Source organism: Rhincodon typus, chromosome 18 (assembly GCF_021869965.1).
Source record: "Rhincodon typus isolate 14 chromosome 18, sRhiTyp1.1, whole genome shotgun sequence".
Taxonomy (NCBI): Eukaryota; Metazoa; Chordata; class Chondrichthyes; order Orectolobiformes; family Rhincodontidae; genus Rhincodon; species Rhincodon typus.
The window spans coordinates 26,760,408-26,787,322 of record NC_063349.1 but is presented as its reverse complement, the minus strand read 5'-3'; the positions used below and the strand labels follow the sequence as shown (position 1 = coordinate 26,787,322).

At 40.1% G+C, this 26,915-nt stretch overlaps 2 protein-coding genes across 2 annotated transcripts in view; one reads left to right on the top strand and one right to left on the bottom strand.

The window, feature by feature from the left end:
- The window catches only part of mrps35 (mitochondrial ribosomal protein S35), a 30,603-nt gene extending 16,509 nt beyond the window's left edge, over window positions 1-14,094 (bottom strand). The window contains exons 1-5 of the mRNA XM_020515368.2: window positions 13,855-14,094; window positions 12,230-12,279; window positions 11,159-11,326; window positions 7,824-7,884; window positions 1,594-1,733 (exon numbers count right to left, since the gene is read on the bottom strand). Of these exons, the coding sequence (XP_020370957.1) occupies window positions 1,594-1,733; window positions 7,824-7,884; window positions 11,159-11,326; window positions 12,230-12,279; window positions 13,855-13,972 (537 nt within the window). The 5' untranslated portion in view covers window positions 13,973-14,094. The remainder of the gene's footprint in view (window positions 1-1,593; window positions 1,734-7,823; window positions 7,885-11,158; window positions 11,327-12,229; window positions 12,280-13,854) is intronic.
- Window positions 14,095-14,105: 11 nt separating this feature from the next.
- kcnq1.2 (potassium voltage-gated channel, KQT-like subfamily, member 1.2) overlaps window positions 14,106-26,915 on the top strand; it is a 337,327-nt gene continuing 324,517 nt past the window's right edge. The window contains exons 1-2 of the mRNA XM_048607651.1: window positions 14,106-14,694; window positions 22,569-23,196. Of these exons, the coding sequence (XP_048463608.1) occupies window positions 22,790-23,196 (407 nt within the window). The 5' untranslated portion in view covers window positions 14,106-14,694; window positions 22,569-22,789. The remainder of the gene's footprint in view (window positions 14,695-22,568; window positions 23,197-26,915) is intronic.

The following is a 26,915-nucleotide window of genomic DNA, read 5'->3' as shown; positions in this document are numbered from 1 at the left end:
AAACCTAATAGAGACATTACATTCTGTCTTTTTCGAACTCCACTTTACACCCCATGATTACATTAGTCCTATCTGCCATTGTGCATCTTCTGTGCATCTTGTTTCTCCTTTCAAATGCTACATCCTGGTCCCAATCTCCCTAGTGAGTTGATTTAAACCACCCCAACAGCACTAGCAAACTGTGTATTGATTGCAAAGTTGCAACCAATCTCTCCTAAATAGGTCTCATCTCTACCAAACTGAGTGCCAATGCCCCAGGAAGGTAAAGCCAGCCTCTCCACTATTACAATCATCAACACTTTCCTCCTAATTCTACTCTTAAATATACATTGAATACTGTGGCCAAGGAACCAAAAAGAAATCAAAAGGTTAACTGAAAAGGTTATTAAAATTAAATCAAATCAAAATGTCAGCCTGAAGATGCATCCTAGCCCACTGCAGTGCCCACCGATTCCAAAAGCCTAAACCATTCCGGTGGACTCGCATGGAAATTTTTAAATCAACCTATTCAGACATGTTATGACCCACATTTGTAACAGATGAGACTTAATGTGGATGTTCTGGCTCTTTCCTAACCCAATACTCACTAGTGCATGGAACTGGGAGTAATCCAGAGATTAGTAACTTTTGAGATCCTGTGTGCTATTCTCTTTCCTTGCTCATTTTGCTTATGTCACTGGAGTTATTCGCTGTTGGCCCTCAACTTAAATTACTTAGCACCTCCTTCCCTGTGTGTACTCAATGTGTCTCACCAAAGTTCCATTGTCACTTGTGACAGGAAATCGTTCCTTTCAGTCATTTTCCCAATGCTATGGCACACAATTATTTAGAATGATTCTAAGACATCCGACTTGGTAACCTTTCTGCATAATGAGGCAGCTCTATTTACAAACAACCTTGCTATCACTGGTTTAATCAGTTTTATATCTAATTTGAAGGAAGAGAAAGTGAGAGAGAGGGGGAGAGACAGAGAGAGAGGGAGAAAGAGAGGAAAGAACAAGAGAAACAGAAATAACAAAAGCAAAAGTGAGCATGAGCAAGGGAAAGCAAGGAGGAGAAAGCAAAAGCGAGAGAGAGAGAAAACAAAAGAGAGAGACAGAAAGCAAAAGCGAGAGAGACAGAAAGCAAAGCCAGAGAAAGAGAGGGGCAAGGAAGGGACAGAGATAGTGTGAGATAAAAAGAGGAAAGAAAAAGAAGAGAAAGAAAATGAGGAAGATTTCAGCTACTTTTCCTATTAACTCAGTATCACAGCACAGATGTTTCAGCACAAGAAATAATCTCCACCTTGGTCACTTGGGTAGGAAAATTACACACACAGGTTGATATCATGAGCTGACAGCAGTGCAGTGGAACTATAGTTCAGTAGGCATCCATTTTTGCTAACGAAGCAGCTAAATTGATATGCTGCATAATATTTCAGCAGAGGAGTTCCCTGAAGTTCACAGCGAATTTGTTACACCTCCATGTTGCTCAGGAGCACATTTTTTGACTGTTAAAATCTCTCATCAAGGAGGGACTTTTAGCATCAATTTGGTTAGATTACATTAAATAGTTTTACATATTGTGGCCTTTTGCCATTTATTCATCACTTACTGTCATGGTAACCACTCTAGCCTTGGGATTGCGTACAGAGGGTCCTGCTGCAACATAGTCTGTTGTCCTAATTTCGATTGGGAAATGATGCTCACATTTTTCATCACTATCAAGCATTGCTGGCCACTCAGTGCAGAACTCTGCATCAGTGAAATAATTAGAAAGATAAAACTTTTAGTCCATTTAGCATTAATAAAGAATCATTATTGTAATCTTAGTTCATTAGATAGTGTTATGCCTCAAGGTTTGGACTATACTGAAAATCTTATAATATCATGGGTCTGCTGAAATAAAAATCACTGCATTAATTTTTAGCATTAATACTGGAATTATAAAAAACTGATACATAAGCATCCAAGAATACTTTTTTTTAGCATTTGCAAGATCAGCCATTAGATTTAACTTTACAGCACATTAGATCAATCCAAGTTTGATATAGTCCAAACTGCTAGAATGCCTATAGGGGTTTTAGGTAAAACAAATTTAGATAACTCATCTCAAGCATGATTGGAAAAATTGTGTCTCACAAACTTGATTTGAGTTTTTTGAGGAAGTTACCAAGAAGATTAATGATGGTAGAGCACTAGACATTGTTTGTTTGTATTTTAGTAAAGGCTTTAACAAGGTTCTGCACGGCACACTAATTAGTAAAGTTAGGTCACATGGGATTCACGGTGAGTTTGCCAATTGGATACATAATTGGCTTAACAGCAGGAAACAGAGTGGTGGTGGAGGGTTGTTTTTTGGACTGGACGCCTGTGACCAGCGGTGCTCCACAGGGATCAGTTCTGGGTTCTCTTTTGTTTGTCATTTATATAAATGATTCAGATGAGAATATAGAAGGCATGGTTAGTAAGTTTGTGAACGATACCAAAATTGGTGACATAGTAGACAGTGAACGAGGTTTTCTAAGATTACAAAGAGATCTTGATCAAATGGGTCAATGGGCTGAAAAATGGCAGATGGAGCTCAATCTGGATAAATGCAAGGTATTGCATTTTGGTACAACAAACAAAGGTAGAGCCTATGCAATTAATGGTAGGGCCTTAGGTAGTGTTGTAGAACAGAGGGACCCAGGGGTGCAGGTACATATAGACAGGGTAGTTAAAAAGGTGTTTGGCATGTTTGCCTTTATCGCTCAGTCCATTGAGTATTGGAGTTGAGAAATCATGTTGAAATTGTACAGGACATCGGTGAGGCCTCTTATGGAATACTGTGTCCAGTTCTGGTCGCCCAGTTATAGGAAGGATATTATCAAGCTGGAGAGGGTTCAGAAGAGATTTACCAAGATGTTGCCGAGTATAGAAGATTTGAGTTAAAAAGACAGGGTGGATACGCTGGGACTTTTTTCACTGGAGCGTAGGAGGTTGAGAGGCGACCTGATAGATGTTTGTTAAATATTGAGAGTTATAGATAGAATTAATGGTACTTGTCTTTTCCCTAGGTCGGGGGTTTTTCAAGACAAGGGGGCACATTTTTAAGGTGAGAGGAGAGAGATTTTAAAAAGACATAAAAGAGGCAAATATTTTACACAGAGGGTGAACTTCCTGATGAAGTGATGCAGTGACAATTATAAAGTTTAAAAGACATTTGATTAGATACATGAATAGGAAAGGTTTGGAGGGATATGGGCCAGGAGCAGGTAGACGGGACTAATTTAGTTTGGCATTATGTTTGGCATGGACTGATTGAACCAAAGAGTCTGTTTTTGTGCTGTATGACTCTATCTCAGGTGTTTAATAGAAAACTGAAAAAATTCTGAGGTTTATATTAAGATACAATGTTGGAAGCTTTACTTAGCTTTGGAAGAAGCTGTGCATAATACGGTTTCGCTCAAATGTTGACAATATGCATTAAAATGTCCTTCTTTCGGTCAAAAATGTCTCATGATGATGAGTACAAGCAAACTTTTCAAAAACATTTTACTTTATCATATTTAAAGAAGATTTCATCATTTCCAAACACTAAAGCATGATTATATAATAACCACCATGAAAGACCCAAATCAAATATTCACACTTTGATTGCATATTGTACTTACAGTACCAATATTTCTTATACCACATAGAAAACAAAGAATGTCAACCATATTGCGTTGTAAATAAAAAGGTATTTAAATTAAATTCTAGTTGACCTTGCATGTTGTCAAGGACTCAAGATCTGAACAATATTGAAAAGCTATACTTATATTCTCGGAGAATGTTAGCAATTTCTAGCAATACAGTATAGATCAGAATGTGCTAATATGACATGCAACTAAATTAATGGAACAAATTGCAGATTTTACATTACAAAAAATACTTTCTTAAAATAGTAAAAGATATGCATTGCAGTGGAAAAACTAAAAGCACAGAAATACTAGGGAACCAAGGGAGTTGTGAAAATAAGAAAGTGAAAGAAATAAGTATCGCTAAGGATGTAGAACTCAAAAAAATTAACAGGATTGAAGCCTAGAGTGTTCAGTGACATGCACCATAGAAACAGACCCTGCAGCCCATCATGTCTGTGCCAACTAACAAACACCAAACTACACTAATCCCATTTACCTGCACTTGATCTGTAGCCTATTATGCTCTAGCATTTTAAGTGCTCATTCAGATGTTTCTTAAATATTACAAGAGTACTTACCTCACCAGTGTCTAAGACAGTGTGCTTCATATTTCTACCCTTCTGGGTGAAAAATTCTTTCCTCAGACATCCTCTAAACCACTTTCTCCTCACCTTAAACTTTTTTTATGTCATCTGGTCTTAGACATGCCTGCCCCAGGGAAACGATTCTCGCAATCTACTCTGTCCATAACTCAATTTTGTATGCCTCAAGCAATTCCCCTCAGCCTCCTGTGCTCAGAGAAAACGTCCAGCCTATCCAGTCTCTCCTCATAACTTAGACTTTTCATCCCAGGCAACATCCTGATGAATTTCCTCTGCACCCTCTCCAGTGCAATCATGTCCTGATAGTGTGGTGACTAGAACTACACACAGTATTCCATCTGAAGCCCAGTAAATGTTTTACAAAGCTGCAGTGAGACTTCCTTGCTCCTTTATTCTATGCCCCGCATGATGAAGGCAAGCACCCCGTATGTCTTCTTCATCATCCTATCTACATGTGCTGACACCTTCAGGGATCTATACTAAGGTCCCTTTGTTCCTCAGTACTCCCTAGGGACTTACCATTCATTGTGCATGTCCTTTATTTGACCTCCCAAAATGCATCACCTCTCACTTATCAGGATTAAATTCTATCTTCTAATACTCTGCTCAATTTATTAGCTGATCAATATCAGACTGTAGCCTGAAACTATCGTTCTCACCATTAACAACACCAACAATTTTAAGGTCATCTGCAAACTTACTAATTATACCTTCCAATTAACATTCATGTCATTGATGTACGTAATGAACAGCAAGGGTCCCAGCACTGATCCCTGTAGTACACGTGGGTTATAGACTTCAATCACAAAAACACCCTCCAACAGCTCTTACCTTTTGGACCAGCCTTCCACGTGGGACTTTGTCAAAGGCCTTACTGAAGTTCATGCAAACCATCAACTGCACTACCCTTAATATATTTAGTCACCTTTTCAAAAACTAGTCAGACAGGACCTCCTCTAACAAATCTGTGCCGAGTATCCTTGATCAATCCTTGACTTTCTTGTTGAAGGAGATGGCTATAGATTAAATGATGCTGCTAGTTATCTTACAAAATTTTATAGCTTCTGGAAAGGTTTCCAGAAACTGAAAAGTAGCAAATGTAACCCTACTGTTTAAGGAGGGAAGGAAGTACAGAAAAAAAATGGTGAACTATAGACTTGTTAGTTTGATAGCAATAGCAAGGATAATGTTTAAAATTATAAAGGATGCAGTAACTAGATATTTTAAAAAAAATGATGTGATTGGCAGAGTCAATATGGCTTTATGAAAGGGAAATCCTGTTTGACAAACCTGTTGGGACTTTTTGAGGATGTTACTTCTAGCATGGATAAATGAGAACTGGAAGATGTGATGTATCTGGATATTCAGAATACTTTTGGTAAAGGTTCCACATAAGAGATTAGTAAACAAAATTAGAACACTGGAGACTGGAGTAATAAACTGGTTTGGACAAAACACAGAAAGTAGGAATGAATGGGTCATTCTCAGGATAGCAGATTGTTACATGTGGGATCAAACAAAAATCAGTGCTGGAGCCACAGATGTTCAAAATTTATATAAATGTTTTGAATGCAGGGATCAAAAGTAATATTTCCAAATTTGCTGATAACACAAAACTAAGTGGGAATATAAGTTGAAAGGAAGATGCAAGGAGGCTTCAAGGGCACTTGGACAGGCACAAATATGGTGTATGGAATAAAACGTGCATGTGAATTAGGAGCATCAGTGTATTAAATAAATTCTGAAAAGAGCTCCGGCCACAAACAAATCAACAATTTCATCACAGCAAACGCTCGGAAACTGACATAGCTGTATGTACAACAACATTTTTAAAAAACCATTAAACATAGGAAAGCAAATGGTTAAACAGATATTAATGAATCAAAAGAAAGTCTGTTTCATTTTGTTACAAGCCCCATTGATATAAGAGATAAGAGTTTCCAATGACCAATGCAACGCACCTCACGAGATTTCATTTTAAAACTTTTTCAGTAACTAAAACTGAAATCAATATCAACTAAACATTATTTAGGAGACAACAAATACACTAAACTATGGAAAAGATATCTTCCTTTAACTTCTTTGCATTTGCCGACACTGAGACCATGCACAGTAGGCTCTAGGGAGACATTTGTGCATGTGCTAGTGACTGAGATTTATTGAAAAATACCTGCATGCGTGTCTTTGTCATTGGGCTGGCTAACAATATCAAGGAAGCTGAGAGAAATGGGTTCTGAGGAGAGAATGGATCTGGTGGGAGAAACAGATCAGGCGTAGTCCATTCACTCATCCATCCCCACAGACCCATTCATCCCCAATTCCTGCCCATTCATCCCCAATCCCTGCCCATTCCCCTTCCCCCAGCATCTCATCCATTCTCTCCCCTCTGGCCCCATTCAATTCCCATTTCAATCCCACGCCTGTTTTGTGCACAAGCACAACGTGGATGATTGCATATGACAGAAAGAAATACAGGACCCAGAACTGTGCACATTTGCATTGCTGTATGAAAATGTATGTGCAGTCACTTCAAAGTCACCAAATGAAAACACTCATACCACATTTATTCATTACACGGTACTCTCCATGGTGAGTGACAAGTTTAAAATTCAACTCCTCTTGGAGTTAACAAGATTCTTTCTCCCTGATTTGCAAAGGGGAATCTTCCAATGCCCTTATAAACCAAGTCCTCCCATTGAGCCTTTGGAGAATGATTGAATTAACCCCCTATTGTAAAGTTCAATCTAGTGATTCTAACTTTCTAGTTTTCTGAAACATGTGTTCTGAGCTCACAAGCCTTTTGCTGGTGGTTAACCCAAGAGCAGTCCTTCTCTTCTTAGCTGAGCAGCACCCACTCAAGAGTTCTTTTTTCCCCAACTTTTTTCAGTTTGATTGACTCAGAGTCTAAAGTGATAAAACCAGGTATCTTTTCTTTTTGGTCCAGGTATTAAAACTAACATATGAATTTGAGTAAATTTGGTCCTAAGTCTCTTAAACTGACAGTTTTAAACATAATTACCTTGTAAAGTCTGGTAGTATCAACAATATTTATCGAATTGTGCACAATCAGACGACCCAATGTCCTTTACAACCAAAAAAGTACTTGAAGCCTAGTCAGCATTGAAATGTAGGAAACAAGGAAGTTAATTTACACTCAGCAACTCCCACAGGGCACAGTCTAATAAGCTATTGTCATTTTGTTTCACAGGTAAATATTGACCAAGATGCTGGGAAAAATTCTCCTTCTGCAAAACAGAGCCATGCGCAGAAGTCAGAGTTTAAAGTCTCTCCTGAAAGAAAGCCCCTCAGACACGCACATCTTGCTTAGCGTTGCATTGGAATGTCAGCCTAAATTGTTGTGCTCAAGCTTTGGTGCAAGACTTGAATCCACAATCTTCTGATTAAGCCATAACTACTAAAACTTAATCTCAACTTTTTTTTGAGCAGCCAACTTTAAAAGTGCCTTACAACTATGACAGCATGTTATAGTTACTGCAGAATAATATAAAGCCATTTTAAAATGTAAAGGCTACCTTAAAACTATCCACCATAAATTACAGGTTTACCATGTGACCTACCTTTTAAAGCTGTACAATGTCGTTTTATTGCGGGTGGAGTGAGATGTAAGAAATTTGAAATCTGAAACACATTTATAGATAATAAATATAAGGATTATTTTGTCTGCTTTTTGAGCTGTAAATTTGAACTTTTAACTTTATTTCCTTATTTTCTACATTTATATTCTATGTCATGTTTTGTGTTTTAAGATGGTGCCGGAGAATGGCAACAATCTACAACACTTTTCACTGTATTTATAATAAATACATGTAACAAGTACATGTGACAGTAAATAAATAATAAACGGATTTAATTTAGCTCGTGAGGATCATTCACAGCAAGGTCAGAGATATTATTGCAGTCTGCAAACCATTACATATTGTTGATGGCAAAATTTAACTAGGGAAACTGACATCTTGTAGCACTGCAAGTGCATGGATCGAGAATTGGTTGACAGACTGGAAACAAAGAGTTGGAATAAACATGTCTTTTTCAGGTGGCAGGGGGTGACTAGTGGTGTGCTGCAAGATCCAAGCTTGAGCCCTAGATATTCATGATATATATAATAGCTTTTGGATCAGGGAAGCAACAGTAATATTTCCAGGTTTGCAGACAACACAAAATTAGTTGGGGTTGTGAGGCGGCTTCAGGGCAACCTAGACAAGTATGTGGGCACACACATAGCAGATACAGTATAACATGAATAAATGTCATTCACTTTGATGTGAAAAACACAGTATTATTTAGATGGTAATATATTGGGAGATGTGGATGTACAAAGGGATCTAGGTGTCCTTGTACACCAGTCAGTGGAAGTTTAAGAAGGCAAATGGTATGTTGGTCTTCATTACAAGAAGATTGGAGTTCAGAAACAGGGATATCTTACTGCAGTTATACAGGACCTTCACAAGACCACAAATGGAGTACTGTGTGCAGTTTTGGTCTCCCAACCAACAGAGGATACACTTGCCATACAAAAAAGCAGAGAAGATTCAACAGGTTGATACCAGGGATGGCAGGGCTGTTGAAGGAGGAGACATTGCTTTGGTTTGGTTTGACTGGGCCTGATTTCTGTAGTGTTTAGAAGAATGAGATGAGTCAACCTGTGGAATTTGCTACCATGGAAAGTTGTGGAGGACAAGTCAGTGAGTATATTCAAGAAAGAAACTGACATTTTTTGACATTAATGGCATCAACAGAAAGAAGGAATTATTGCATTGAGACAGAGAAACAGCCATGATTATACTGAATGGTGGAGCAGGCTTGAAGGGTCGAATGGCTACTCCTGCCTCTAGTTTTAAGTAAAAATGAATCATGACCAAAAAGAACATTAAGTTCCACTATCAGGATTCTTATGATTGAGTAATGTTGTTAAAGGCATTATTTGAAGAATTAAATTTGCAGAATTTTAAAATGGGGATTAAAGAAAATTTAAACATTGCAGCAGTTACCACCAACAATTTTAGACAGTTATTTTCACAATATTCATCAATATTCATAATTCTTCACAGGCACAAAACTGGAACATCATGCATCTTGCAAAATTATTTGACTTTCAGTAACGACTATAGTTAGAAAACAAACAGCCGTCTGTTTTACAGTCACTAGAAATTGTTTATCAAACAAACAACTTAACCAGTCATAATGGCACAAAGATTTTGAAAGAAATAAACAACACAATCCTTTACTGTTTAATAATTATTCAAGGTGTGTATTATACATTCCCAATGTCAGAAGTGATATCTAATGCAACATATTTTTGAAGTTTGGTTATTGGACAAGACCGCCTGTTTATTTTTAAATTGTGAGCATATACAAAGGTTTTCTTTTTCAATATATTAGTAGCTGCAAGGCTGTGAATTGTACAACTCTTGATTCTTGTTACAAAGAAATATGCAAAACATATCCTTTGAATAAGCTCAAAATCATGAAAGGGGATAATTTCTCAGAACAGAATGTAGAAAGGAGTTAAGAACATTGAACATACAATCTGATTTTGTGGGTTCCCAATTAATTGGGGGAAGTCAAGCAATTAGGCTCCAGTAATTTTAATTACTAAAAACACCTTTTCACAATTCATCATAGACATAAAATTGGAACAATGAACTTCATAATGCAGAAATTATTTAGCTCTCAGTAATGACTAAATTCAGTCCCCCAGAATATACTCAAAGTTAAATCACCAAATGGATCATATGATTTCTGTCATTTTATCTGGTGTTTTCGTTCATCACTAAGATCAGCTATAGTAACATGTATCACATCCTGTAATTTGAATCTTTGTATTTAGTAAAACTGTTAATCCAATTATTTAAAACTGGTTAACATCAATGGAAAGTGAATTTGAGATGGATATATCATGTAGGCTAGTTTCTTGCAATGGCATTTCAGAACACTCATTATAATTATGGTTGGTTGGTTCATCGAGCTGGTTCATTGATACGCTGACGTTTCATTACCCTGCTGGGTAACATCATCAGTGCAGCCTCCGATGAAGTGCTGTTGTGTTTTCCCGCCCGTTATTTAAAATCTGGTATCCATTGAGCTGGATGACCTCACTTCCGATTTTCCTTCGCAATGGAGTGTATATGGGGTCGAGCTCTATGTGCTTATTGATGTCTTTTTTAGCGCTTCATCAGAGGCTGCACTGATGATGTTACCCAGCAGGGTAATGAAATGTCTGCGGAACAATGAACCAGCTCGACGAGCCAACCAACCACAACATCCACACCCCGAGCTACAAATCTACTCAAATCTTAGAGACTCATTACAATTTAATTGACTAAAACAAAAAGGTAATAAATTTATCCATGTAATATGTGCATCCTGTTGGTTTTGTCTCCTTTCTAGAGGTTGGGGCTTGAGCTGGAAGCTTCATTCAGACTTGGCAATCTCAAGCTCTGGAAGACAATTTTCTAAAGAAAGGCTCATCAAGGCTACAGGATTATTTTCATTCTGTTCTTGTTGAACTACAATATTCACACAATTACAACCACAACCTAAATTTCACATCAGGTAGTATATAAACAGGAGCTGATCAAAGTGTTTTTTTGCATTTTTATCACTGTCTGTGACACTATGACTGTGAAAGTGAAAGATCATTGGCACAAGACAACCAGATTGAAAATTTAAAAACACTAGGCTTAAGAAGCTGAAACCAAAGGCTACTAATGCTTTCCTCAGAATTTCAGACAGTTCAAGTTACCAAAAGCAAAACACCTGAGCAAATTCAGTTGATTAGAGTTTTATTTTGTATCCTTTAGAAAGGCACTGGCTCCACGCATCAGGGATCATTATGAGATGCTTTAATGCAATCTTGGACAAAGACATTTGATTAAATCATATTAATTCTCACTTTCATGAGCTCCAGGTTTCCTATCTTGTTTGGAGGTACTCCTCTCTTCACTGGATAGCCCATGCGAATAGGAAGCGGTACAACAGAAGGTTTAAATGCTGCAGCTGTTGGGTACACATTGCACCAATTCTGGTCCACTTCCATCTTTTCAGTCCTTGGAGGTACTGGCTAAAAATATGAAATATCATTTTAAAACTTTGTTAAATGTTTTAAAAAGTTTTGGTTTCTCACATTAGCAATTTTATTAATCAGGATCTGAAAGAAATAAGTATAAAATATGGTGTTTTACCACTAACTGTAATAATTAAAGTAATCTATTTTTTTCTTCAGTCTCAGAGTGTGGATGGCACTGGGAAGTTCAGTATTTGCCTCCATCCCTAATTGCTGAGGTGGTGGTGCTGGGCTTCTTGAAGCAGTGGAGACTCTTTGGTAAATGTGCTCCCAAATACTGTTGGTTAGGCGATGAGTTCCAGGACTTTAATTGACAGGAAACATGGAGACATGCTGATCCCATACACTTGCTATCTTTGTCTTTAAATAAAAAACTAGTGGAAATCACAAATTTGGGAGGACTTGCCAAAGAAGCCTTGATGAATTTTCTCAATAAATTCTGTAGGTAATAACACCATTGACACAGTACACTGTCAGCAGAAATAGATACTTAAGCCAGTGGCAACAGAACTGCTTTGTTGTGGAAGGTCTTCAGCCGGGAGTATTGTTGCAGGCACACATCTGAAAAGTGTGAAAATGATTCCATCCCATTATGAGTTGCCGACTAATGAAGTGGCTTTGAGAAGTCAGGAGTTGAAGCACTTGACACAGAACACCCAGTCCTTGAACTGCGCAAGTATCATTTGTGACTAGCTCAGTCCATACAACGGATGAACAGGGTAAAAATGAATACTTTCAAGATCAATAACAATTAAATAACAAATCAGTTACCCTTCACTCTGTATTCTTTAGGTAATGGTCAGGATTTTAAAATCACTGAACTGCCATGCCAATTTTCTGTAGATTATTCTCAGATTCTTAAACATGGTTGATAATACATGAGAGCTGTGCAATAACTACCTCTCTCCTTTGTTTTTCTTTTGAAGGTTTTCTTTTGCTTCTTGTTACCGCTGAAGAAATAAAACATCCAGCAGAAAGTTAATTAAAGAATCTTACAGAAAGTAATGATACTTACACACACACACACACACAGTCATACAGCATGGAAACAGACCCTTCAATCCAACTCATTCACACCGACCAGATATCCTAAACTGATTTTATCCTATTTACCAGCATTTGGCCCATATGCTTCTAAGCCCTTCTGAAATAAAAACAAATTCAGCAGGTTTGGTAGCATCTGTGGAGATGGAAATAGAATTAACATTGAGTGAAATGTGACTTTTCTTCAGAACTGAAGGGGGCTGGGAAAAATGATTTTTATGCTCTTAACAAAGAGAGAGGAACAGCAAGTGAAACAGATGGTGAAAGTACCTCGGACAAAAGATAAAGAAGTGCTAATGGTAGACTGCATCTATATCTCTTTATTAAGTGCCAATGGTAGGTGTGAATATAGATTAAACTATATAGGTTAACTCTGCTGAGAGCAAACTCATGGAAACAAGGCATATGAGGTGGGACAAGGAGAGAGAAAGTATGTGTGCACTCAAAATGGAGTACAGTATTTATACTCTGAAGCTGTTGGGCTCAATGTTGAGTCCTTTAGTTTATAAAGTACCCAGTGGAAAATGGGGAACAATTCTTCCACCTTGCGCTGGGATTCAGTGGAGATCTGCACAGGCCTAGTGTGAAAACATTAGCATGAGAGCAAGATGGGTGCATAGAAAAGGCAAATCACTGAAAGGTCAGGATCGTTTCTACATATGTACAGCAGTGGTGTTCTGCAAAGTGTCACCCAGCCAGAATTTCATCTTGCAAATATACAGGACACCACACTACGTGCAGTGAATGCAAAGGACTAGATTAAAAGTATAAGAAAACAGCTACTTAACCCAGAAGGCATGTTCAGTTTATTGGACAATAAGATGGTAAAACAGCAAGTATTCTGTCTTCTGAAATTGCATGGGAAGGTGCTATGTTGGGGCAAAGAGGTGTTACAAGTGATCAAGTGAACCAAGGCATCATGGAAGGGATGGTCCCTGTGGATTGCTGACATGGGGAGAGGAGCGATGAATTTGGTGGTGGCAGAAAATGGGAAAGGATTGAACACAAAGGCTGGTAGGGTGGAAAGTGAGGATAGGGGTACATCATTGTTCTTAGGGGAAAATAGTGAAGGCAGCATTGTGGGAAATGGGTTGGACATGACTAAGAATTGTGCAAACCACAGGATGATATGATGGAAGCACTCCCTCAGAAGGTGTTATCATTGGAACAGATATATCTGAGACGATGGAATGAAGTCCTTACAGAATTAGAATTAGATTTTATAGTCACGTGTACTCAAGTACAAGGATACAGGAGTACAGTGAAAAATGTACAATGTCACCTAGGTACAAAGCAGAAAAATAAAGTTAAAAGTTCAACATTACAGGAAGCAGGGTGTGAGGCATAGTGGTTATACCATTCTCTTTGTTAATTAAAGACCCAGTTTGGAGTCAGTCGCCAACCTCAGCTCTTGAGTGAGTCAGTGACTGAAGTCGAGGTATCTCTGGACACAACCACTCTTAGTTTGACCTTCTCATTACCTTCGGGCGACGTCGTAGGAGTTGGCGAAAATACAGTAGAATAGAAAGCAACGCCTCCAAGGCGCAAATTCACTCGACTCCACACAGCTAATGATCTCAAACTACATTTCATCGCCATCACCGTCTCCTCACACCAGAAACTATTAGAATCAACAACTCCTCCAAGAGCCCATAGTGCACTAGGCGCTAGTGAATCAACGACTCATCCAGTATCCCATAGTGCACCAGGCACAGCTTCCTGCAATCTGAAGTGCTGTGAATGATCGGTGAGAAGTGTAGTTCAGATTGTCACCAACAAAGATAGTCAGTCAAAGCCCCGTTCGTTTCGATGCTGTCAATGTCAACATTTCGAGAAAATATAACAGGATTTCCCCATTTCCTTCCTTTTTAATTCCTGACTCCAAGACGCATAGTATTTTTGCGAGAAGACAGCGTTAATGTTTTGACAGCAGAAGAATAGAGAGATACGCCGACATTGGTACAAAGATGATAAAGAAGCTAAATTGAAATGGAGCAGCACATCATATTTCCACATATCTTCTCAGCCCCACTCAAGATGTAACCAGACATAGTGATAATTTTGATGCGGATGCAAAATGACCTCCTTAATTGCCAATTAAGTTAGAAGATATTTTAGTTAATATAGAAAAAGGAATATGCCAACTGCGCCATCTCATAAATCAGAAGAAATTCAGGGTGACCGATTGTCCATTATTCTCATATATTTCCTGTTATTTTTGACTGTCCTTTTGTCTCGTATTTCCAGAACAGCCTGTGAACCGGGAGTTTCAGAAGGATGATTTGGGTAGGACTGAGTGGGTCAGCTGAAGCGTAATAAATGTGAGTTCACAAGATAAGTTTCAAGTTTTGGTTCTTTTAACTCATGCCACCATTGCTCCCCCATCTGCTGTCGTAGTCCATAGAAATTCTACCCCAGCTCCACCACCAGCACCCACTCATTTATCATCAGCAAAACCCTCCGGCCCAGTCCCATAGTTGAAGTTTCCCTGATTTTACTTCACAAGAGTTGGCTGCTCTGCTCTTAAAAATTAAGTCTTGATATAAAAGTTGATTTTTTTTCCAACAGATTAACTTTTTTAATATAAATTTAATTTGTTTGTAATTAATATGATGGAGCTCTTGACAAAAAAAAATTCCAAAACCCAGCAACAACTTGATTTTATGTATCCCCTTGTTTCTTTACAGAGGTTATAATTAAAGCAAAACTTTGAGCCACAATCTCTGGCTGTATCCTTGATGTGTTTATTCACTTCATCTATCATGGCACGGTGGCTCAGTGGTTAGCACTGTTGCCTCACAGCACTAGGGTCCTGGGTTTGATTCCACCCTCGGGTGACTGTCTGTGTGGAGTTTACACATTCTTCCCATGTCTGCGTGGGTTTGCTCTGGTTTCCTCCCACAGTCCAAAGATGTGTAGGCTAGATGGATTGGCCATGCTAAATTGCCCAGAGTGTTCAGGGATGTGTAGTTTAGGTGAGTTATAGGGGGATGGGGTCTGAGTGGGATGCTCTGAGGTTTGCTGTGGACTTGTTGGGCTGAAGGGCCTGTTTCCACTTGTAGGCTATGATCTAAATGACAATATTAGAACAGATAACCAAAACATTTGTAAAAGAGATATTTTAAGGCATGTCCTAATGAAGGAGCAAGAGAAACTAACTGATTGGTAAAACAAGCTGGTAATATTTTACTTAAGAGTATCTCTTGGACAAAGTGAGGCACAATAACAGTGCAGATGCTGGAATCCAAGGTAGACAAACAGGAAACTGGAAGAACACAGCAAGCCAGGCAGCAGCTGGAGAAAAGGAGCAGTTAATGTCTCAGGTAAAACCCTAACCACTTGTGCAATTCATCAGTTCCCTTTCCCATTTAATCCTGTGTATTATAACAAAAAACAACTTTACCAAACACCTTAGAATCCTACCTGTTTCCTCAGCACATGTTTAATAAAAACCCACCCTCCTAGTACAGTAGAATGATACAATTTTAAATGAGACCATTCAGCCCATGTGTCTGTGACAGCTGTACAATTTGACACACTTTTCTTTCATTTAAGTATCTATCCAATTTCCTATCTCTCTTCCTCCACCTGCTCCAATTTTTGGTACCATCTCTTGCTATGTTAGTAGTTCAATTGCATCTTATCTAAGATGCCTTTCAGTCAGTTATACAATCATGAAAGGCATCTCAATGTGCATAATCATGTTTATGATCAATAGTGACAAACACATACACCATATTTTTACCTATTTACATTTCCTAGTCAAGATCACTACACAGCAATTCAAGAACAAAAGTTCTGTCTGACTTTCCTTCTCCATAGCCTGCTGAACAATAAGGTGAATTGTGACCCTTTGCAATGCCCATCCAAACCCAGGAAACAAAGCACAGATGTGAACAGTGTAGAATCTTTCGGGCCTGGAGAGATGAGTATTCAATTGAAAGAGTTATATTTATGGCTGAGACATAGAGAATAACCTGGAGGTCACAACCACTGCTCTCATACTCCTGGTAGCAATTGCTTGTGCTTTCCTTTTCATCTCTGGGCTTCTAAAAATTGAATTGGGTCTGTCAACCAATTTGCAAGAATTGGTGGGCTTATTTGAGAGTGTAATAAGTCTTTGAATCAATGGAAAAATGCACCAAGATACCATTTTGTATTCTTAACAAACATTGAGACACATTAAGCAGGATTTTGAGCCCCTACCAAAGCCCAGACAGGATGTAGGAATGATTTTAAAACAAGTATGCTGGTAAAATGAGCTCTGTTACATTTCCAATGATTTTTGCAGAGATGTAAGGAGGGATAGGCTAACCACTACAGCAGTGGAGTCAAGGTAGTTTGTTAACAATTTATTGAGTTAAATTAAGGGAAGCTTACTGAAATTTTCCAATTGATCTCCAAGTTCTTGCAGACAGCAGGGAGCCAGTTTTGGTGCATGGAGGCTACCTGCTAATGGCAGTCAAGGGACCAGTGCTTCAGGCAGAGCCAGAGCCCTCACTAGAGACATAAATCAATGTCAGGAGCAACTTGCTTCCTTCTTTAACTAGGTTCTGTGTGTCAAAGTAAATGTCTCACGAGGAAACTTTGAGTTCCTGAACAAGAGGGATTAATGCTTAACAATAGAGTCTTGCATCATTAAAATCAGCTTCTGATCCTACCATTTTGCAGGCAAGCTAGATACCTTACAGCTTTGATGTAAATTATTTAGGGAAAATGTGGTGATTTATTGGTGGTGGTTAATAAATGGTAAAATACTACAGGTGATTCGATGATTGGAAAAAAGAATGCTCAGTTGCATGGAAGAGCACTTTTAGATTAAATGAAAAGAAAACTGGCAGAGAAAGAAAAAACTACTGGTAGTAATGTAGGTAAGACCAAAATCAGGAGAGTAGAATATGCCAATCGTGAAGTGCATACAGGACTTTAAAGGATAACAGACTTGTTGATTATGTGAATGAGGAAGGATAGGAAATCATGGTCATAATAATCTAGGTGATCATTGGTGACTGACCAGTGCAATCTTCCTCTGAATAGGCATGTGGCTGGGTTGAAAGGATTTGAAGAAGGATTGATGAGGGTGGTGGAAAACTATTGGCAACATAGTGCAACATTCCAGGACCATGGAGATGAAAGTAAGGTTTGAACCAGTTAGTAGTTGGATAATGTGGTCTAGAAAAGGGAGTGATATGGCGGTCTTAATGGAGGATAGAGAGAAGTACACACAACACCAAGGGTTTTTCCATCCAATGCACAGGCACTGGGTCAAAATCTTGGAATTACCTCCCTAAAGGCATTAAGGGCCAACCTACAGCATGCAGTGGTTCAAGAAGGCAACTCACCACCATCTTCAAGGGCAACTAGGGATGGTCAATAAATGTTGGCCAGGCAGCAATGTCCACGTGCCATGAGTGAATAAAAAATGTCCTGTTATTTTGTTTATTTCCTGTTTTCATACATCTTATGTTATAATAAAATGGTAAGCAGGTATCTTCTAAATAAATTTTAGAACTGAAGAGTTAGGTATATAAGACTAAATTTAAGGAATGAGTAGAAAAATACCAGTTAAAAAGTACTGAGTTTAGTAACAACTAATCCTGGTTTTAGGTCATAACCCATTTATAAAACAGTTTCAGAAAAAGGGGAGCTGAACAAAACAAATCTTTTAAAGTGCTGTTGTAGAAATGTACATCAAAATTCCTTCTCTTAGTGATTAATGTTTCTAATGTTCAAATTTGAAATGAATATAAAAACTCATTTATTTAATGGCACTAAATCAAAAAATTAGAATATTAATTAGAGTATCATTCCTTCCACTAAACATTCTAAACTTCAAATAGCTGCACACGTATGTATCAACATACATGTGGAGTGTACAAAATATACATATATAAATATATATATGTGTGTGTGTGTATATATATATATATATATATATATATTCAGATCTGTGACAGTACATGTATAGCATAAGAGTATTAGGAAACAAATGCATATGTTTCAGTGTATGAAGAGTAGTCTGTCCTATATAGGGAGAAGCAGATGTTCTCAATTCAACAAGATAATCTTCTCAATTGCTCCAATCAAAAAGTCTTTCCTTAGGCCTCACTTTTCATTAATGTTTACTTATGATTTGATTTGGTGTGAGCTTTGACATGATGAGGCTTAGTGAAACATTCAGAGTATTTTTAGGATTACTCTGATTTGACTGACTAGTTTTAGTATTATTGTCACTTTTATATGTGGTGTTTCTAATTTTGTGATAAATGCTGTCTATACCTTCTTTATAAACCCTAAATAAGTATATATTTGGGCTAATGTATTAAATGACAAAGCTCTCATAACTCTGGACAGATGGTTGTGATTAAGAGTAAGAAGATTGATTCCTGAACTAAAGTTTTGAATTTAGGTAAGGCTGGTTTTGAAATGATGAACAGGAATTGACCACAACAGACAAACTAGAACTGATTACAGGTGAAACTATGGATGTTCAATGGGAGACATTGGGAGAAGGCCTTGGATAGACTCTTGGGCAATAGCAGAGGTAATCATGTGAGATCAGGATGAAAATTCATTCAAAGTTATTCTCTGACTGATTATATATTACGAATGGAACAAGGTGAGAGCTGTACCACACAGCTAGGTGATAGTGGAGAGGCATTAAAAGGTATCGTAGAGTTTGAAATAGTGGGGATAGGGAAAGAGGAAGTATATATGGAGGAATGAAATGTTCAGCAAAACAGTGATCAGTGTGATGTTGATAAATCAAGGAAATTTAGTTGCAATGTCAGCTTTACTTTTAGAATGTTTAATAACTGAATGACTAAGACACAATATGTCAGAAAGATTAATCGAAACTTGTGACAGTTCAATATCCAGTGTACTCTTGGCTTTGCAGATGAGAATTAGTTAGGATGACCTGTAAATTACTAACTAAATACTGAGTCTCTGATTGAAACAGAGTGGACCAATGCAGTCAAACCCAATCCTGTCACTGATGAGATTGAACTTTCAACTTGACATGTAGCAAGTTTGGTAGTATACATGTTGAGAAAGCAAGATACCAATTTCTCAACATGTCCTGCCAGAAATTTTGGTGAAGGCATCTTCTTGTAAGTCTCAGCAAACTATCCCCCAGTGGTGGGTAATCAGCTGAGAGTTTGTTGCTGAGCGGATTTAGGCTTGCAGGGGGAACATATTGGCTCATCAGCATGTCCAAGGAAATGATTGCACAATGGCAAGCTGTAGTGAAGAGGAGCTGGAGAGTCTGCAAAGGAAGATAGGTTAGATGAGTGGGCGAAAAAATTCTGACAAAATGGGAAAATCTGAACTTGCCTACTTTTCAGGAATAATAGAAAAGGAAGGTTATTTTTAAATGGTGAGATTGCAAATGCAGTGGTACAGAGAGATCTGGGTGTCCTTGTACTTGAATCATAAGTTAGTATTCAGGGAGAACAAGTGATTAAGAAGGAAAATGGAATATTGATCTTTATTGCAAGGGGAATGGAAAGCTGAAGTAGGGAAGTTGTAGTGCTGGTGAACAGGGTGTTCATGAGATCACTCTAGAATACTGTATGTAGCTTTGGTCTCCTTACTTGATTAAAGATATAATTACACTCCAAAGCAGTTAAGAGAAGGTGCACTCAATTTATTTCTGGGATGAAGGGCTTATTTTATAAAGAAAGATTAAACAGGTCAGACTAATACCCATTGGGGTTTCAGAAAAGGAAAGGTAATCCTGAAACATAGATGATCTTGAGATAACTTTATATGGTGAATACCATTAAGGTGTTACCTCTTGTGAGCAAGACCAGTGCAGACACAGAAAAAGGATGAGAAGTCTCTTTTTTTAGGGGATATTAAATTTCCTTTTTTTTTAAGATGTCTGTTAGACTGTGGAATTCAGATCACCAGAAAGCAGTTGAGGCTGAGTTGTTGAATTTATTCAAGGCTCAGTGAGATTATCTATCAAAAATCAGGAAAGTGGATTTGGCTAAATGGAGCAATCAGATCAGTCAAGGCCTTGTTGCATGTTGGAGCAGGCTCAAAGGGCTGAATGACTTATTTCTGCTCCTAGGTCCTATGTTCCTGGAGTGATAACTATTCCTAATGCTACGTGGCAAATTATGGAAGAAGCAAGGAAGAACATGCACATTGACACACAGTGACCACTGCATATGTAGTGCTCAAAAGTGTTTCAAATGTAACCATTGGGGAAATTGAATGGAAGTGTCACTGCAGGGGTGAGTGCAGCATTGTAGGAGGGTCTAGGTAGCTATTTCCATGAACTGGTGGCTTGAGGTGCCATTCTTGGACACAAGGCTCAGCTACATTGAGGTGGCAATGACTAGTGCTGAGGAGCCACTGTATCAGTATCTGGTCGTGGAAGGCATTTTAACTTGTTGTGACGGCACTGTGAATGCATCCTCCTTCTCTGAAGTTGCCATGACTAGCACAGTAGCATGGTTAGACTGCTCTTCCACAACTGGCACTGTGACAAACATGACACGCTGGCTAGAAAGCTCTTCTTTATCAGTTGCTGCTCATTCAGAAAAGCTTATAAATCAGCATGGAGTACAAAACCAAGAATGGAGCTTCATGCCCTTCATGTTGAATTGGTAATATGCTTTCACCATCTCTTGAATAAAGACCCATCTGACCCTCAACAGCCTCCTGTTGAGCTGCCCCCCTGGTTATTTCGATGCTTCTTCCCTCTCCTTCATGATTAGTACAATGAAAAGAGTCACTGTATCGTGCAACTCCTTTATGTGTTGTGCGCTCCATTTCACTGGGCCGGGATGAGAGAGCATGGTGTTCTCTTTCATCCTGTCATGTGGCTTATTTACATGTGATGGCCATGGCTCCAGTCTCACCTCCTTCACAAGTGCTTGTGATGTGAGCTTTCAGCATGGCTCACTACTGCATCCGAGCACACATCCTCACTGTACATAAGCAAACTGCATCCTCCGGCACCACACGGTTGCGGAGGCCACCACAATCATAGGCCGATCACTTCGGTGCAGCACCGCATTCAACCTTGCCAGACCTCAAGAGACTATTGAACCACTTCCTGCTTTATTCATGTCTGGCTGACTACACTGCCTGCTCACCTCCTGCTCACCCTCCATTCATTCCGGCATCGCTTGAATTGCCACCACCTCTAACAACATATCCAGGGAGTCTTTGAACAAACAGGAGTGCGAAATGAGGGATAGCCGTAAAGCTCAGTGAACTGGAATTGATCTATTTTACACAGGTAAATAGAACTAAGAGGGAACGGACACGTAAGAAATCCGTGAAATCAGACTTAGGGTGAAAAAGACTATGAAGGATTCCAAACCCAGTTATGTTATACATATTTTTATTCAAACTTCATAATAAACAAGCGTAATAACTTTCCAATCCGAGAGGTCGATCCAAATTCCAAGTAGATTTACAAGTTGCGACCTCTGTCTGCTGATCACTGCGAGCTGTCTCTGCCAGAGCGGCTGTTCCTGCTGATTGGTACAAGTGAGAGTTGCGCTTTGTCGATGGGGGCGCCTTGGGCACGTCGCCAGTGCAGTCGGTATAAACCGGGCGCGGCTACCACCAGCTCTGGGCCACTTCATCATCAGCAGCAGGTAAGGTTGGAGCTCCTGGTGAGGAATACCGTTCAGGTATTGTTTAACTGCGAAAGCCAGAAGGCAATAACATCCCTAACACAGCCTCGACTGAAAAAAGCAAGTTTCAGCTGTTGACAAGCAGAGAAAACAGATATTTGCAAATTGTTGTAAGTTTGTTTTTCATTGAAAATCCGAGTATCTAAAAAACGTGGTAGTCCGTTTAGCACAAAGGCGGATTATTTAAAAAAAACCTTTCCGCAACTCCATGCGGACATATCAGCATTTGTTTTCTACTTTGCTTTTGAGCTGATATTCGAATTTGTTTTATTTTCGGGTTAGTACTCAACATACTAGTTCAGTTGTAAAACACCTTATTGAACTCTGATTTAGTAATTTACACCAAGATTCCCCACTTTATCTTGTTCTCTGGTCGACAAGTACAGAGAGTCAGATCATTAATCTAACTCCTCACTAAGCCGCCGGTTTGCTTCCACTTATTGATGTTTCTTTCCATTGCTGGAAACTCTGATTGTAATGGTCACTGACGAAAGAAGCAAGATTTGATCCTTCATTTTTTAAAATCCGATTTCTAGGACACTGAGCTGTGATTTGCTGGATTACCGCGTTGAAAATCCAAGGCAGTCCTTTTTAATACGGTGAAGCAACAGACCCAACAAGTGACCGTAGTGGATTAAACAACTCTATTTACATTGGTGCAGGAGCAGACGGCCCCTCAAACCCGCTCCGCCATTCAGTCAGACCATGGCTGAACTGGATTGAGAATTGCACCGGGAACCGTGGTTAAAAGGACGGGATGTCATACCCCAATGGTGCGTCGGTTGGATTACCCATGTACAATCTCCAGGATCAAGTGCAAAGCTCAAATTCCCAACTGTTGACCGTCAATGGGCACAGACATTCTCCGGCGTTTTTGGGAGTGGGAGAGGATGCGGTTGACACTGGCTATTCTCCGGTTTCACTTGAGCAGGAAGAAGTCATGGTTAATAATGGATCAAGTATTCCTGACAATCCGGAGGCGGATACGCCAGATTCAACCCTTCCGATAAATAGCGCATCCATGGCCGGCTCGGAGTCCCGCAAAAACAGCTTGTCCACTCGGTTTTACCATCCTTACATGACCAAAACTAGCATGCAGGGAGATGTTTACAACTTCTTGGAAAGACCCAGCGGCTGGAAGTGCTTTCTGTATCATTTCGCTGTGTAAGTATTTAGAGTTTTTTTTTTAAATAGCTAATAACGAATAATCGAAGAACTGTTGAGACAGAGATAGTAGGAACTGCAGATGCTGGAGAATCTGAGATAACAAGGTGTAGAGCTGGATGAACACAACAGGCCAAACAGCATCAGAGGAGCAGGAAGGCTGACGTTTCGGGTCTAGACCCTTCTTCAGGGTTCAACTGTTGAGACAGAGATAGTAGGAACTGCAGATGCTGGAGAATCCGAGACAACAAGGTGCAGAGCTGGATGAACACAGCAGGCCAAGCAGCATCATAGGAGCAGAAAGGCTGACGTTGGGCCTAGACCCTTCATCAGAAATGGGGGAGGGGAAGGGGGTTCTGAAATAAATAGGGAGAGATGGGGAGGTGGATAGAAGATGGATGGAGGAGAGGATAGGTGGAGAGGAGACAGACAGGTCAAAGAGGCGGGGATGGAGCCAGTAAAGGTGAGTGTAGGTGGGGAGTTAGGGAGGGGATAGGTCAGTCCAGGGAGGACGGACAGGTCAAGGGAGCGGGATGATGTTAGTAGGTAGGAGATGGGGGTGCGGCTTGAGGTGGGAGGAGGGGATAGGTGGGAGGAAGAACAGGTTAGGGAGGCGGGGACAAGCTGGACTGGTTTTGGGATGCGGTAGGGGGAGGGGAGATTTTGAAGCTTGTGAAATCCACATTGATACCATTGGGCTGCAGGGTTCCCAAGCGGAATATGAGTTGCTGTTCCTGCAACCTTCGGGTGGCATCGTTGTGGCACTGCAGGAGGCCCAGGATGGACATGTCGTCTGAGGAATGGGAGAGGGAGTTGAAATGGTTCGCGACTGGGAGGTGCAGTTGTTTATTGCGAAACGAGTGTAGGTGTTCTGCAAAGCGGTCCCCAAGCCTCCGCTTGGTTTCCCCGATGTAGAGGAGGCCACAACGGGTACAGTGGATGCAGTATACCACATTGGCAGATGTGCAGGTGAACATCTGCTTGATGTGGAAAGTCTTCTTGGGGCCTGGGGTGAGGGAGGAGGTATGGGGGCAGGTGTAGCACTTCCTGCGGTTGCGGGGAAAAGTGCCGGGTGTGGTCGGGCTGGAGGGGAGTGTGGAGCGGACAAGGGAGTCATGGAGAGAGTGGTCCCTCCGGAAAGCAGATAAGGGTGGGGAGGGAAAGATGTCTTTGGTGGTGGGGTCGGATTGCAGATGGCGGAAGTGTCGGAGGATGATGCGTTGGATCCGGAGGTTGGTGGGGTGGTACGTGAGGATGAGGGGGATTCTTTTTTGGTTCTTATTGCGGGGACGGGGTGTGAGGGATGAGTTGCGGGAAATGTGGGAGACACGGTTGAGGGCATTCTCGATCACTGAGGGGGGGAAGTTAGCGTCCTTGAAAAATGAGGACAACTGAGATGTACAGGAGTGGAATGCCTCATCCTGGGAGCAGATGTGGCGGAGGCAAAGTAATTGGGAATAGGGGATGGCATTTTTGCAGGAAGGTGGGTGGGAGGAGGTGTATTCTAGGTAGCTATGGGGGTCGGTGGGCTTGAAATGGATATCAGTTTCTAGGTGGTTGCCGGAGATGGAGACAGAGAGGTCCAGGAAGGAGAGAGAGGTATTAGAGATGGTCCAGGTAAACTTAAGGTTGGGGTGGAAGGTGTTGGTGAAGTGGATGAACTGTTCGAGCTCCTCGTGGGAGCACGAAGCAGCGCCGATACAGTCATCAATGTAACGGAGGAAGAGGTGGGGTTAAGTTGTTTTCCAACGCCGGTTCCATGCCAGTGTGCTAACATGTGCTCTGGGAATTCTTGGTAGCAGTGGTTTACAAAAACAAAACTAGCCGTGTCTTTAATTGCTACTCACAGATCAATATACGGCCACAGATTTCACTCAGTGAAAATTCTTTCGAGTTATGGGAGTAAATGTTCTGAATAACCTGCCAAATTGGATACCCAACTTCACACCTCCCGTTACTCGGCTACGATAATGCATTGTTTTGATGTAAGCTTTCATGTGAAAAATTACATCCTTTGAAAATAACTGTCTAAATCCAGGCAGGAAACAGTTTCCTTTCAAGACTGTGACAGAAGTACTCCTCTTCCAAAACAGTAGGGCGTTACTCGGTCAATCTTCTTCTATCGTGTTTAATGTGAGCTTTTTTTTTCCTTCTGCAATTGCTTCCCCAAACGTTTTGCTTTGTGATGTATTGTGAGCCAGATAAGAGGAATCTCATCCTGGGGTAGCCGCATTTTCCACCCACTTTGATAAGGTCGAACCTGCTGTACTCTTCGTCACTGCAAATGTATTCATTTCAAATAGTTTGTTAAACTGGAAACTCCCTTTTCAAAGCGCATTTTCTTTTCTCTGAACTTTAGTTCAGTTGGCTTGGGATCCATGCGATCATGACAGGAACCATGTCGCTCTGTCGATACCTCTTTAAATCGTAATGAAGAATTGCACTACGGAGTTTTCCATGTTTTATTTATGCGTATGGAATAACAACTTAATTTACAATAGTCTGCCCTTGGATCTCAACAAAGAAATCTCCCTACGAGTCACATGACAAATCGTATTATGATGACCATTTAGACGCCTCTGTATATCCGATATTTCCTCCAGTTCCAAGGTTCTTAGACACATCTTTGAGTCTTTTGAAAGTATATGGAATATTATAACATTTAATTCAAAATACTTTGGCTATATTTTACAAGGTGTTTGGGGACTGAGGAAAATGGGAAGGTGACAGTGTCCACCATCTTCCTGCCATGCCAACTTGCCAGTGGCAGGAAAGCTGGTTTATCTACCACCCACTGAGCCCAGCTGAATCACTTAAGTCACCAACTTAAGGACCACTTGCTGCCTCCAGGAGCACTTCACCTGCATAACTTGGTAGGGTGACTGTCCATGGCAGTGTCACAACAGGCTCTTGGTGTTTTTGGCCACACCATGGCCCCCAGCAAAGGTAACACTTGCCCTCGGTGACCTAGCCCTTGTCCCAATAATGAGGGTATGTCTCACACCAGCCCCATCAATCTCACTTACCCTTCTTGGAGGGTGCCTCGCCATTGTCTTCTGTCCTCAACACTGGCCTTTTGCTTGTGATTAATGCCCGAAGTCCCATCAGAGTGATCTTTCTACTTATCTGCAAAGGGTATTAATCTCACCACCCCACTGTAATGCTGACTGCCTGTCACAGGATCCTCAACACACATACCCCTCTCCCTGATGCTGACTGCTTGTCACAGTATCCACATCTGACCTGCTCCTCTTCAATTCCAATCATCTATTGTCTGTGGGGAAGTGATTAATTTTAGCAATGTCACTCTTGTGTTGGGTTTAGAGTACAGCCTGGTGAATATATTTGTGAGTTCCCCAATGTGAGGCAAGGCCGAGTGATTTTTCAAGCAGGAACAGATCTCTCTCAAGGTTGATGATATTATTGTTAATAAACTCCTGTACCATTTTTTTCAAGTATGGATATTAGTTTTGAGAATAACAAACTTTTTTAATACTGCATCGAGGGCCACTGAAAAATTCCTTCTCTAGTTCTCTGACCCTCCTTCAGCTGAGACAGGCACTTTATTGGTGCCAGAATTATTATGGAAACCTTACAACAAAAAGTAAATACAATACTTTTGACCATGGGATTTGATCTGGGGGCAGGTTCCATTCATGAGGCAATGATAAATTCTCCTTAACACATTTCTATCCCTGAAATGAATGCCCCCCTCCCAC